General features: G+C 40.5%; 1 protein-coding gene across 2 annotated transcripts in view; it reads right to left on the bottom strand.

The window, feature by feature from the left end:
• FAM91A1 (family with sequence similarity 91 member A1) overlaps positions 1-13,391 on the bottom strand; it is a 28,419-nt gene extending 15,028 nt beyond the window's left edge. Inside the window, exons 1-10 of one of the 2 annotated variants that reach the window (XM_082303320.1) lie at positions 13,204-13,391; positions 11,365-11,449; positions 10,514-10,665; positions 9,665-9,722; positions 8,006-8,073; positions 6,675-6,788; positions 4,486-4,576; positions 2,088-2,150; positions 893-999; positions 93-131 (exon numbers count right to left, since the gene is read on the bottom strand). In XM_082303320.1, the coding sequence (XP_082159446.1) occupies positions 93-131; positions 893-999; positions 2,088-2,150; positions 4,486-4,576; positions 6,675-6,788; positions 8,006-8,073; positions 9,665-9,722; positions 10,514-10,665; positions 11,365-11,449; positions 13,204-13,275 (849 nt within the window). In that variant the 5' untranslated portion in view covers positions 13,276-13,391. Of the gene's footprint in view, positions 1-92; positions 132-892; positions 1,000-2,087; positions 2,151-4,485; positions 4,577-6,674; positions 6,789-8,005; positions 8,074-9,664; positions 9,723-10,513; positions 10,666-11,364; positions 11,450-13,203 lie in introns of those variants that run through there. The other variant, XM_082303321.1, reaches the window with a different exon arrangement.
• Between the last annotated feature and the right edge of the window lie 506 nt (positions 13,392-13,897).

Here is a 13,897-nt window from a genome sequence, read left to right as displayed (position 1 = left end):
ACATACAGAGTAAGGAACCGCTGTATGAAACCAAGGTTGCAAGACAGTGAACTTTCTGTATCCAGCTAAACAAATGCATTGCATACACATACCTTTACTAAAGATAAGTCAATCTCTAACACATTTGCCAGCTAATAAAAAAAAAAAAAAGACGAGATGAGTCAGCAATACAGTATTAACAGGGCACGTAATTCACTTTTTGGTGGGCTTTGGCACCTTTTTGTTGGTCTTATATCTAAACCCAGCCTGTACTATTAGAAGAAATTTTGTCTGCATCAAATACGATGAAAAAAGAGCACAAAACCTCATAATTGTCCCACTTGAAAGCATGCAAAAGAAATATGAGGCTATCTTCAACTTTGTAATTTCTAGGCTAACCATGTATGTATCATTTTAGGTTAGTCACGTATGTCACAAGACACACAAAGAGAAAAACAAATCCTGGATACATTTAATGGGTATTTTTCAGATATTTATTCACCAAGTTTTGAGAAGACCTTATGAAAACATATTTCTCACATTCAAACTATGCTTACGCAAAAGCTACATTCCTACTTTAAGCCAACACCCTGTGTGCTTTCACTGCCAAAGAAAAAAATTACTTGAACTTTTTTATTTCACATTAGCAAAACAGACTTTGTTCCAGTTCTAACTCATACAAAAGCCTACTTTAGCCACCTCTGTGTAAATTCATTCCAGCTAATGGAATTGTTTCACTGAACTGAAGATATTCCTTCAAGCTTATAAAAGCTACAGGTTGGATCTTAAGCCTGGCAATATGTCTAAACAAAATCACTGTATATCAATCAGAATCCTTAAGTGTTTTTAGCAGTGTGCTTTGGGCCATTTTCAAGTATTTCTATCGCCCTGACACAGGCTAAGTTTTACTTACCTCTGCCACATTAGTATGTTCATCTATCGAAACAAATATCTTGTACAGGAGTGTTTCAAAGTAATCACCTTGCACTCTGTTCATCACAAAACCTTCCAGTGGTGGCACTGAAATAAGAATCACTTTCAAAATTACAATTTGGTAACTTATTTTATTGAACTGAAACTGTACTAAAACAGAAAAATGAGTTTACACTTCAGTTTTCATGGTACCTGCAATTTTGAGGATTTCCCAGGCACAAAGAATAAAAACCTGAAGATAGTATGAGGTATTAAAAATTCCTCCATGCCTTAAGAAAGTAATGCCTGTCAATATGTTTTCTTATAGACACTAAAGCCACTCTAACTGGCATCAAAGCCTTGCACTCTCCAGCTCATCAACTACACATAATTTCCAGTGTCCAGCCAATAAAATGATTTTGTAATGTGGATGGAGACTAAATCACTACTGTGATTGGAGTAGGACACAAAAAACACCACACCACCAACATACTCCAGAACTGAGACTTCCAAAGCAATTACCTAAGCAGTAAGTCTCTTGTATTTAGAAGACTTTCACTTAAATGATCTCTATACAGCAATGCCAGGTACTTTTGCATGACCGTGTTCCGAACAATGTATGCCTTTGCAGATTATAGTGAATTCAGAAACCCCTGAGAGCTATCACGGCATAACAAGCTGTTCAAAGGGCAGCCCACATGCTGTGCTAGTTTAAGCTCCTACACAGTCCCCAGACACAATCCATGACTAATTGAGATGACAATACCCATGAAAAATAGAACTGGTATCTATTAAAACCTTACATCTGTCTGGAAAGAAGTCAAAAACCCATGTATGTTTGGTAAGCTAGCTACAATTCTCCATGCTATTCTTCCTTTTCATTACAAACTTCTGGGAGGGTACTTATTAATTCATGCCACGACTCTCATAAAAGAATCTCATCTTACCTAAATGTATGTTCAATATAACCTAAGAATTCAAGTTGAAATAAATTCTATACACAATAAAAACAATGTTTTAATAGGGTTGAAAACATTTAGTCAGGAAAAAGTTTCACAGGTCAAGTGTTTTGTTTGAGGACACACATGGATACAGTCAAGCAGCTTCCAAAACAGAGAATTACATGAAACAATTGAAAGGACAACTGAAAGGAAACTGAGTAAACACAGGTATAATAACATTAAATTTTTACTCACCTGCTATACAGCTGTCATCGGATATTGGTACATCAAGGTAAATAAATCCTTTGTTATACAAACCTTTATAAATAAAAGGACACCATTTTAGAAAAAAAAAAGAAAAAAAAGCATTTTCCAAAGTACGAAGATAGAGAGCAGACTTCCCCACCAGCCAATTCAGATTTTAAAGTAATTTTTCCTAATAGCCTCCCCAGTAGGATATTTCTTTGCAATGCACAGGTCAATAAACCACACCTAATACCAACCAGGTGTTACCCTAAACCAGAGTTCCTCACTCATAGCCTGATGCAGCACGCTTGGAACTCTACAAGTACTTCCAGGACAGCACAGCAAAATGACCACAAATCAAAGCAACTCCATTTAAAAAAAATGAGCACATCTTTTCCTAAATGTTAACTTAGTTTTCACCATCATCACTGTACTGTCAAGAAGCGTGGTTTTTATCCTGAATTGGCTTTGTCAGCTGAGGATGCTGGCTACATTTGGCTACTCAGGCCAGAACTCACACGCTTGGTAGCAAGGATACAAACTAAAACACAGTTCTGGTGGTCTCACACATCCTTGCCACACATCTTCACAGAAAGTGTTTATACAACTGCAAAAGTAAATTCTGGTGCATTTCAGCACAACGCATTAGCAAAGCTGCAGCAGATACAGACAGACACTGCATACAACAAGGACAACAATATGGTAAACATTTAAACTGCACCTTCCCGGCTTGAAACTGATTAGAGCACTAACCATCTCAACTCAACTGCAGACAGAAAAGATAAATCAGTAAGAAGATTTTAAGAAATGGAAAAAAGATTACAGTATGGTTATCTTTAGAGTCTGAGGTTTGTAACAGGGATCATATAATGTTCTGAGCTGGAAGGGACTCATCACGACCATGAAGTCCAACTCCTGGCTCTGCACAGCACACCCCAAGAATCACGCCATGTGCCTGAAAGCATTGTTTAAATGCTTCTTGAACATTAGCTATACTTTAATGGCAAGGCATAAAGCTGAACTGCACAGCATAAATAAACCAAATTTATTGTCCATGGTTCCTTTGGTGTTACCCAAGATCAGTCCATCTACACCACATTCACAATGGTGCCAGTGAAGTTACCAACAGCCCTCAGATGAAGTGCTACTGAAAACCTGAAGTGGAACTGTCAGGATGTTTCATAAACACACAGAGCTCACCTACAGTAGGCTCACCTACACCTCAGCCTATACATCTATAGTATATTTAGTTAAATTACCACCCTCAATCAGATCTTAAATAAAATGTCTGCATTAACCCATCAACTCACTTGGATTCACGCTGATTCACTGTTCAGCACTGGCAGTAACACACTCAGCTTTGCAAAATGATGTGTACGAACAAAACAGCTTTAATGGGTCAGGATGACATTACAGATCATCAACATGCTAAGTGTGCTCCACACTGTCTCTACTCAAGATTCATCTCTTACAATTGATACAACCTTATCTACACACCTGAAATGTACTGGTTTGCAGCATAGTTTGGACTCAGCAGTCCTCTTTGCCCGGAAAATATGATCCTTCTCACAGTCTCATTACTTTAATTGTCTGCACATTCTTTTTCCACACATTAGATCCTTCTAAACCTACTAAACCTGAGCTGTAACACTCTCCACAAACAACAGCAGGCCATTTATAGAGAAGGATTGTGAAGTGGTTTTCGAATTCAAATTTTATTAAGCCCTATACTGTTTCAGATCCCCTCAAGAGCATGAATTTCATCTACTTCACTTTTTTAATTCTTTTGTTCTTCTCAGCAACAGGCAACGAAATTCTGCCTCAATTTCTTATTAAAAACTACAGTGGCAGGTTTGAGTGCTTGTAGTAAGCCAAACCCTTACAGACAAGACTTTTCAAGGATGATTCTGTCGGTGAATTTTCATTTCCTGATTTGCCTATACCTACTACTTGTTACGCTAAAATGAGAAGCCAGTAACAGCTGCAGATTTCTGTGAAACAAGACAACCCCATTTTATTGTATTGAAATAGTAGAAAAAGCTACAAAACTCTCCTTTGAAAAGCAAGAAGTGCACTTTAATTACTCAGGATTACCAACTCTAACATTTTTAATTTTAGTTTCTCTTGTTCTCATCTACATTCTCTTCCCCCACAATCTTTACTGAAGGTTTCTAACAAAAGAATTTGTTGACTCAAACAGTTACAGAATAATAACAGAGCTGCTAATTGTTCACCATTAAACAATTTACAAGATCTAGACTGCAGTCTGTACAAGCTTTTGAATATTTTCCTCCAGCTCTCCTTTATGCCTCAGCTGTTTACATCGCCTTTATTCCTAGTTTCCAGACACTCCTCTCAGAATTTCCTAAGCAAAATCTAAAATCAGAAATGTTCATTAAAAACTTACTGTGAACTACATTGAAGTCTAATGAACCAGCAAGTTGAGGACCTGAATCAATTATCTTATCAATAGCAGACTTCTCTGATGTAGTACAAATCTAGGTTAAAAGAAAAAAAAAATCACATTAGTTTCTTGTAGAAATGAGTCTATGCAACTTAGTATCACTCAAAAAACTCCCAAACACTTAAGCCTCAAATCAGTCACAAGAAATATAAGACTATAGGGAGTAACCCACATTCCTAACCAAAATATTTGCACTGAAGAATTTAATGCAGCTCCAGTTAAAAGTCTCCAAATTTTTTAGCTTGTCCCCACATGAAATTATGCATGCTCTAGGAAAGGAAATTAATTGCACAAGAATTTGGCAAGTGAAGTCCACAGTATAACAGATTGGCTCTTTAAAACTTCCAAACTGAGTATTCAGCCACACAACTGGAATCATCCTAGAAAGAGGCCCATTACAATATCAAAGTAGTTGGCTTCAAGTTAATTACCCTGGGTTGGTGGGATGTCAGAATATGAGTAGCCTAAGATATTTCAAAAAAGAAAATCCATCACTGCTTTAAATATGTTCTAATCTAAACAAAAACTTCTAGAGAAGAAAATAAATCCAGATCAAATTACTGTAAAAAAACCACCTGTGAGAAATGAAAGCTGAATGAGGATGAAACATTCAGTCATCTCACAAGCTTTTTATGTGCAAACAATGAAAAACTAAGCAGACAAAAAGAACAGAAACAATGAAAATATGCAACAAATCCACTGCCATTCTGTGCTGCAGTGCAAGTGGCAGTGGCCACTGCAGCAGACCATTCAGAGGACTGCTGGACAGGCCTCCAGAACACAGAGGTCTGATTCTCACCCCCTGGTTAGTGAGTTCCCATGTTCCAAGTGGTTCTTAGTTTACATGTTTTAAGTTTATTGGTTCAGGAGTTCTCCACCCAGTTTTATGTATAAGTTTATGTTTATGTATTTCCAAGAGTTGCTTATGTATTAGTTCTGGAAAGTTCTCCCTTCTTCGATGCCCCATTGGTCTACTCATGTAATTCCCTCCCCTAAATTATCCCTGTTATCTCCTCCTCCTCAGTCGATCCCCATTGCAACCAGTTTTCCTTCTGAAAAATTTCTGCAGTGGTACAGTCCATTTGAGATAGTAATAAAGAGCATTTCACATGCACAGATATTCATTTACCTTTATAAAAACTGATCTGTATAAACTAATAAAATAAAAATAATAGAAATAATTTTTAAAATGTGCTCTTCCCTTTGTTCCACCCCCGTATGAAATGCTGTGCTTTCCCCTTTTTCCTGGTCTTTGTCCCTGGATTTTCCACCGGCAATAAACCAGCTGGAACCTACACAGAGACCCCTCTCTGATCCTTTGCCTCTGACGATGCGTTTACACCACCTTTGTTTGGGGCGCCCTCCTTGCTGCAGCTGACAGCTTTCCCTGCTTGCTGCAGCCAGCCCCTGCCTGTTGCAGCTGACAACTTTCCCTACAAGCTGCAGCCAGCCCCTGCCTGTTGCAGCTGACAGCTTTCCCTACAAGCTGCAGCCAGCCCCTGCCTGTTGCAGCTGACAACTTTCCCTACAAGCTGCAGCCAGCCCCTGCCTGTTGCAGCTGACAACTTTCCCTACAAGTTGCAGCCAGCCCCTGCCTGTTGCAGCTGACAGCTTTCCCTACAAGCTGCAGCCAGCCCCTGCCTGTTGCAGCTGACAGCTTTCCCTGCTTGCTGCAGCTGACCCCTGCCTGCAGCAGCAGAAGCCAAGGACATCTGCAGCTGGAGGCTGTGCTGCCTCGGGCAGTCCCAACAGTGTCAATTCTGATACTAACTACGGTGAAGTTGAAGATTCAGTCAAAACTGACCTGTCAGGGCTTAAATATGAAATTTGAGAAAACTTATTTTGTTCCTTGTTCCCTACAAAACATATGATTGTGCATATAAGTTACCACAGACTGATTAATGCAAAACCACCTCTACACTGTACATAGTGCAGAAAGTACAAAGGGGAGAGAGGGCAGAACATGACAAAGAAAACATCACGATTTCCTTTAGTTCCAATCTCTATTTACATAAGAGAGTTGCTGCAAATCTTTAACATAATCTTTGTCTATTTCACACAAAAGAAAGCCTCTGCTTTCATGGACTATCAGTATTCACCCAGATTTAGAGATGCAATCCATAATACTCTACCTTGATGTCGTCCTCAGTGATGTAACCAGCCTGCACGACCCACCACGCTTCTATAGAGATCTCTACAGGCTTCACGGGTAACAGATCATGGGCAGTTTTCCTTCTGAAAAATTTCTGCAGTGGTACAGTCCATTTGAGATAGTAATAAAGAGCATTTCACATGCACAGATATTCATTTACCTTTATAAAAACTGATCTGTATAAACATCCATTTTTAAGTACATTATATTCACAGACTGGAGACACACATACTATACTGTTAGTGTTGTCATTTAGCAGAAGTTTCCTCTCTCAGATCACATGGAAATAGAATGGAAAAATAAAATTTACATCTGATATTGTTAAACCTTCCCAAAAGCTCATCCATATTTTAAGTGTTGCTAATTAAAATCCACACTATTCCACTGTATTAGGATCAAGTCCAAATTTAAACAATTTGTGACATTTTCTAATTTGAACAGGTAAGAGAGCACAAGTATAGAAATAGGGTATTCTAAAGAAGTTCAGTGATTTCAAAAAACACATTTTAGGAACATATTTCATTTACTTAAAGGGACAAAGTAAAACTTTCTCGATAAGCACAGTGCTAAAGTATACAGTGAATGTCAGTCCAAGAAAGAAAAACTGGAGGATACTGTTTATTTACAGACCTAAACAGTTTCTCTTTCATTGCACAACCATTACTTTTTGGTTCACTATCAGGTGCGTATTTTGGTAAGCTCACTTTCAGTTAAAGGACTGTGAAGCTACTGCAAGAGCACTTCTGAGTTCCCTGAAGAAAGGAAGGAACTGTTGCAAACTAAAGGCCCTGCTTCTATCAACAGCCATCACAACATTTTCCACGTGTGCTGTTCACATCCAAGGATGTCTGTGCACTCATTAGCATTGTCTTAGAGACAAACTTACACACTGCAAGGATTTACACCTAGATGGAAGACTGCTCCACAATAAACTGTGATCTCAACTGCACACATAGGAACATGGAAAAATTCTTTCAGAACCAGCATCATTATTCCCTGCTTATAGTGGCCAGGAGACATTATTTATCTGGTATTCTAAAGTACAGCTCCAAAAATATACGATTTATAAAAATGAAAAAGTAGTAATTAATATATATGCCTTTACTATACTTTGATTTTAAACCAAAAAGATCTTTACTAACATGAGGAAATGTAATGTCATTAACAATACACTACATCATACTCAATTAGCCACACTATTAAACTGACCAGGGCCAGGAAATTATTCCATTCTGCATTTCCTATGAAATAATATGGGAGAGAGGGAGGGAAGGGTAAGGGAAAGGGAGAGAAAATTAAAGACAAACTTACTTTTGAAGACCTACATTCATTCATTAGATCAATATACTGGTTTCTTCCTATGCCAAGAAGTCTTAGACCTGAAAAATAAGTAAGGTTTTATTTCTCTTAAGACAGGTTTAAGCTGAAGATGTATTAAACATTCTTCAAAAAATCAGACCTACTTCTATAATAACCTTTTTAGTTACTCTTACCCAAAATTAAAGGACAGTTAGAGGAGCTAAATTCATTCCATATCCCCATTCATTCACTGGGTACAGGTTACGTAAAAAAAAACAAAAAAAAAGAAATCCCCTATCACTCCAGTCACAGGGTAGAAGGGAATAATCCAACCCCTTCTCTCCTACACTCCCATCAACAACTTCTGATTAATAGTGATAGTTTTTCTTTCCCCTAACAAAGCCCATGCCATGCACTGGATTAGAACTGTAAGAATTAGACACAAAGGGCCACTTAATCTCCTAAGGAAGATAATCAAGATTTACTTGAATTAAACGGAATCAAAATTTAATTCTATAATCTCTAGCCTTCAACCATTAAAGACCCTGAACAGATAGTAGAAAAGTATTCATTGGTTTTAATCCATATTCTGTCTCAGCTTTAACTCCAGCTTTCTAGTTCAACACTAGATTTATGAAAAAATGTAATTAAGGAAGTTTAAGTCAATTATACTGCAGTCACTAACCTGCAGCTGTGGTAAGTTAACAGAATTGTTGGGGGGGGAGCAGAAATCAAACAAAAACAGGAAAGCCTTTCTCTTCTTCATACTCCTGACTAATACTAGATTTCCAACAAGCAAAATTGTGCTGAGGAAAGTTCTTCCTCATCTGTTTCCCTGCTGTGAACATTACACAGAGGCTAACTAGTAGTTAACTGACAATATCCTTCTAAAACCAAAACCAACTGTTTTCAAAAGCTGCAGGTTACTCCTCACCTCTCTACACACTGTCCTTAAAAAGAACTGCATGAATGTATACCAAAGGCAAGAAATTAAGTGTTAACTATAGGTAACTGTTCAGTGGCTGGTTTGATTAATACCCTCCTGGTGCCATCAGTTTACATGCTCTGTTAAGACTTCTCATTATTGATCTTACTCAGTTCTCCTATACCAGGTTCAAGGTTGTCGCTTTCCTAATCTCCCCATCCCATACCAAGAGTGGTGTAATAGATAAAACATCTGGCACATCTGATATGTCACAAAATACCAGAGCCTCTTCCCTCTCTTCTCTGGTACATCATCCCTCAATCCACATTGATGCCAATTCACAGGAGTGTCAGCAGCCTCTCAGTGTCCTGCTGAAGTCTTCTGCCCAACACATGCCCCCAAAAGCACACTAGCTCAGTTTGCTGATGTACATGAGCTGGAAGTGCAGGCAAACAGGAATGCACAACAAGCAAGGACAGAGGCAAGGTTTTGTACCATGCCTAGCTGTGCTCAAACCAGCCCAATTCCAGTCCTGCCTGTACAGACGGAACTCTGTATGAAGAGGACACACTCCTTAAGTGTTAAAAAAAAATCACTATTTATAAAGTTAAAAAATCACCATTTAAATGCTTTTACACCTTCATTCACATGCTCATATTCAAGCAAACAGATGCCCCCAAACCCTTTTTCAGAAGCTCCTTATTTCTAACTCACTGAAAGCAGTAATTAATCTAGGTAATACTTACAGTCAGCAGCAGTGAAGTTGGGTAAAGAATCATAGCTTTTTTCACTGTTCATTATATCCTTAAAAAGAAAATAAAACTTGTAAGTTGCAAGAAGAAAGTCATTGTTCCAGAGAAGCAGGTCCAAAATTCTGCCTGTCCTTTTTACTTTAAGAATGAAATTAATTTTAAACAGATCTATAAAAGCCAGTTCCCTTATCAAACTTGACAATTATTGACTAATCATTACACAGTAAGTTAAACACATAAAAGGTGAGACTTATGTTTAATATAAGTTTTGTAAAGAAAGTGTTGGCTGAAAGACTAATAAACAAAATCCTGTATCTCTCTTCACAAAAACAAACCAGCACACAGAATCACCAACAGTAATAACAGAATAAATAAACAACTAATCCATTATGTCTGCCATCACTGTACACAAAATAAAATAAAAGCACTTCAAATATCCAACAAAAATAAAAGAAGGTTGCCAGAGTGCTGACAGAAAACAGAACCATCTTTGTTCTCATAAAAACAGATCTGCTTCAGGCTTCTCAAAAAGTTTCCAGTATGGTTAAAATGAGGTATTTCTTTTACAGTTTGAAGTGAAGACACAAATGTCAAACATCAAAAGAGAGAGTCTGGTCTCAGAGCGAGTCCCATCCCAGAAACACATGACAAAAGTCCAGCTCTTGAAAGGTTAATGAGGCAGAAGAGAAAACACTGCAGGTAAAAGCACTTCTCCAGAAACTTTCCTTGCAGGCCTACACAAAACCAAACAAACTACCTGACACTGCCTCATACACATTACTGGGCCATTACCAACATCTCCAGACAGAGAACAACACCCTCCCACCACAGTTCTGCACTCACCTCCATTATGCCTGTGTAATAGGAAAATGGTGTTACCCTCAGACCTTTTACCATGATGTCAGACAAATGATATGGGTACAGCATGAGATGATCTCGACTGTATTTTAACAGATCTTCATAATATTTACGTTCATCTTTCTTGACATGCTTAACTACAAGGGGAGAAAAAGTTACAATGTTCTATGACATTCAACTTTTTAAAAAAGTGTTACAACAAAGGATTAAAAATAGCAGAATGGAAATTGCAGAAAACTACAAGGAAAATAAAGTAGTGGTGCAAGGAATTCAGCATCCAAGAATTACTACATATGATACAAGTCGCCTCAGAGACTTTAAGGAGCAGATTTATCTAAAAGATTGCCAGGAAGCGGCCCATTGAGACAGGGCTCATGCACGCTGTAGAAAGTTACCTTTCAATTAGTGAAATTATTATCTGCTTTGGGAAGACAGATTCAGTCAATGTAAACTAAACTGAAAGTCTGCAAACAAGTCATAGCCAAAAGCTCCTGTGAGTCAGGGTAACTGTCTGCATCTCACCTAGTGACAGGCTTCACTAGTCAAATCCTCTCTTAACATCTCTTAATTACTTCAAAAATGGCAGCAGAACTACAGTAGGAATTCAGTTCCACCTGCCAATGCAGTAACCTTCAAGAGTGCTTTGCTAGAAAAGTTGCCAAATGGACTCAAAAGTGAAGATTTTTCATGATCTTTTATTATTTAAAAGCATTTATTTTCAAGGAAGGAAGGAAGGACCTTTGAACTGGACTTGTTCTTGCCGCTTTACAGTAAAGACAAGCTTCCACACAGAAGACTGGGGCAGCAATCAGAAGTTACTTTTCTTCTTTACTCACCTAAGTTATTGCGGTATCGCAACTGATTGCGGATGCTGTAGAGTACGACTTGCCTTTCATATTCCCTCTGGGAGTTTCCAAGACCCTTGAAAACATAAAGGCCTTTTAACTGACTTGCACAACCCCCCACCTTTTAGTTAAACCACTGCAAAGTGTCTTACGAGGAAACATGTGCAGGCAGTTGTCGTTGCTCAGGGAGTCTCCCAGTTGAACAGTGACAATATCTTTATTCTCTCTCTGAGTTCAAAATACCTTTAAATAGGTCTCTACATAGGATGCATATTTAAGCAATCATTTTTAGATTTTTTTTTTCCTAATACCACTCTGATAAAAAGGGAGCATCTGATTTTGAAATCAAAGACATGATTAATCAAATATTTACCAAGCATTCAGTGCCTTTCAGCCTTGAGAAATTACTCAGAATTCGTGTAGCACAAACCAAGCATGGTGAATTAGGTGAAGCTTTAGTTGCTGTACCTAAGAAACTTTTAACACACACAAAACAAAAAAAAAGTGGAACAGCTCAAGTTTCAGCTTTGAGGAAGTAAAACTGTCAAGTGATCCTAGATCACAAGATTAAGGAACAAGCACAGCACATTACTTGACTATCATGAAAGATGATAAAAAGAGAACTTTGGTTCATGCTTCAGATGCCTTATTTCAAAAACTGTCCCTTCAATATTTCCCATATTACTCTTCTATATCTGCAACAAGTGATCTGGGTTGTTTGGGTTTTTTTCTTCCCTCTCTTGGTTCCCTCATTGATGCTTGTATTAAGAGATCCCTTTTAAAGAAAAGTACTTTTCTGCATATATGGGAAAAACAAGAAAGTCACACACAAACTGCAGAATCAGGTATTAGAAAAGCAACACCTGATATCACAGACAGGGTCTGGAATTGATTAAATACCCAAAGAGAGAGCCAAGTATTTGCTCAAAGGACAAAAATATTAAGGACGATACTAACACTAAAGTAGACAAAACAGTATTCCAGAAGTTACACTAAAGTAAATAATGCAATAAATACTGGTATATTTTCTATCCTGAATCACAAAGACAACAATATGGCACTCAGCTGGACAGGTAAAGAAAAATCATCCTTCATTCTCCTCTTACTGCTCCTGGAATCTCAAACTCAAGAAACGACATTACTCGTGGCCTGCAGCCACTACTCATCCTCTCCACCCTTCCTCTGTGCAAGAGCAGGAATTGTTTAACAGCATCTGCTTTAAAGCAGTGTAAGCCTTTGGAACAAGAACCTCCTCCAAACTCGACACAATACCTCCCCTCTGCTATCACACGCCCATTAAATCCAGGCAATCAAAATTTCATGAGGTTTTCTTTTCCATGAGCCACTTGCAGCACGCAATTCTCTGGCTACCGAAACACGGGGCTGCACAAGCCTCCGAGGGCACCTGCCCTGGTCCGGCTCCCATCACTCACGGGTGGCATAAGGGACACCCGACTCAGCAGTTTTACACCTGCACAAGCTGAGCAAGGACCCCACATCTTCCTCTGGCCATTGGGACCCCAAGGCACCCCGATTCACCCCTCTCCTCACTGACGCCACACACCCCCACACTCCCCGCTTCTCACACACAGAACACAGACCGCTTTCCTATCCCCTTCTCCCCAGAGACACCACGCACACAGAGTCGCCCTTTCCCCACAGAGGGGCCGTGCACACCCCATATCCCCCTGTCCCCACAGAGAACCCCACGCCCCCTCGCCGGCACCCCACGGCCCCCGTGGGCCCCCCAGCCTTGCGCCGGGGCAGGCAGGGCCGAGTGCCCCGTGTTCCCCCGCCGCTTTCCCGGGCCGGGAGCCCGGCAGCCCGCACCTGCCTGACGCTGGCGGGCAGCCGGGCCCAGGGGTAGTTGTGGCGGATGTGGAACTCCACGTCGATGTTCATGGCGAGGAGACCGAGCCGCAGGCCCCGCCGCCGGGAGGCGCTCCGGCCCGCGAAGGAGCCGCTGCAGCCCGGGGCCGCCCTGCACTCCCCTGCCCTCCGCCCGCCGCCTCCCGCCGGCGCCGCTGCCCCGGCCCGCCCCGGAAGCGCCGCGCACGCAGTTCCGCAGACGGGGCGGGCGCTCGGCGCGGCGGGGACGGGAGCCTTGCGCTGCGGCGCTGGTGCCTCGGCAAGGCGGTCGCTCACCTTGGCTGCGGCCCCCGACCGCCGGGTGACACTGACCGGGAACAGAGCCAAGCCTGAAATGCCTCTGTTGCCTGCTTGGTTCGGTTTGACAGCAGTGTCCTCCTAGTGCAGATCGGGTTACACCCGGACAGACGTGAGTGGCTGCTCAGATCAAGGGCTGCAGAGGCACAAACGAGCATTCCACGGCAGGGAATCACAGGATCAATTAGGTTGGAAAAGACCTCCACGATCATCGAGTCCAACCTGTGACAGAACGCCACGGTGTCAAATAGAATCCAGTTTTTCTTTAAACACCTCAGGGACGGTGACTCCACCACCTCCCTGGGGAGCCCGTTCCAGTGTGGAATGGGCTGAGGGAGATCATTGCGTTGAGCCGTGG

Source organism: Coloeus monedula (assembly GCF_965178545.1).
Source record: "Coloeus monedula genome assembly, chromosome: 1".
NCBI classification, from domain to species: domain Eukaryota; kingdom Metazoa; phylum Chordata; class Aves; order Passeriformes; family Corvidae; genus Coloeus; species Coloeus monedula.
Note: the sequence above shows the minus strand (reverse complement) of the source record. Positions and strands in the feature narration are given on the sequence as shown.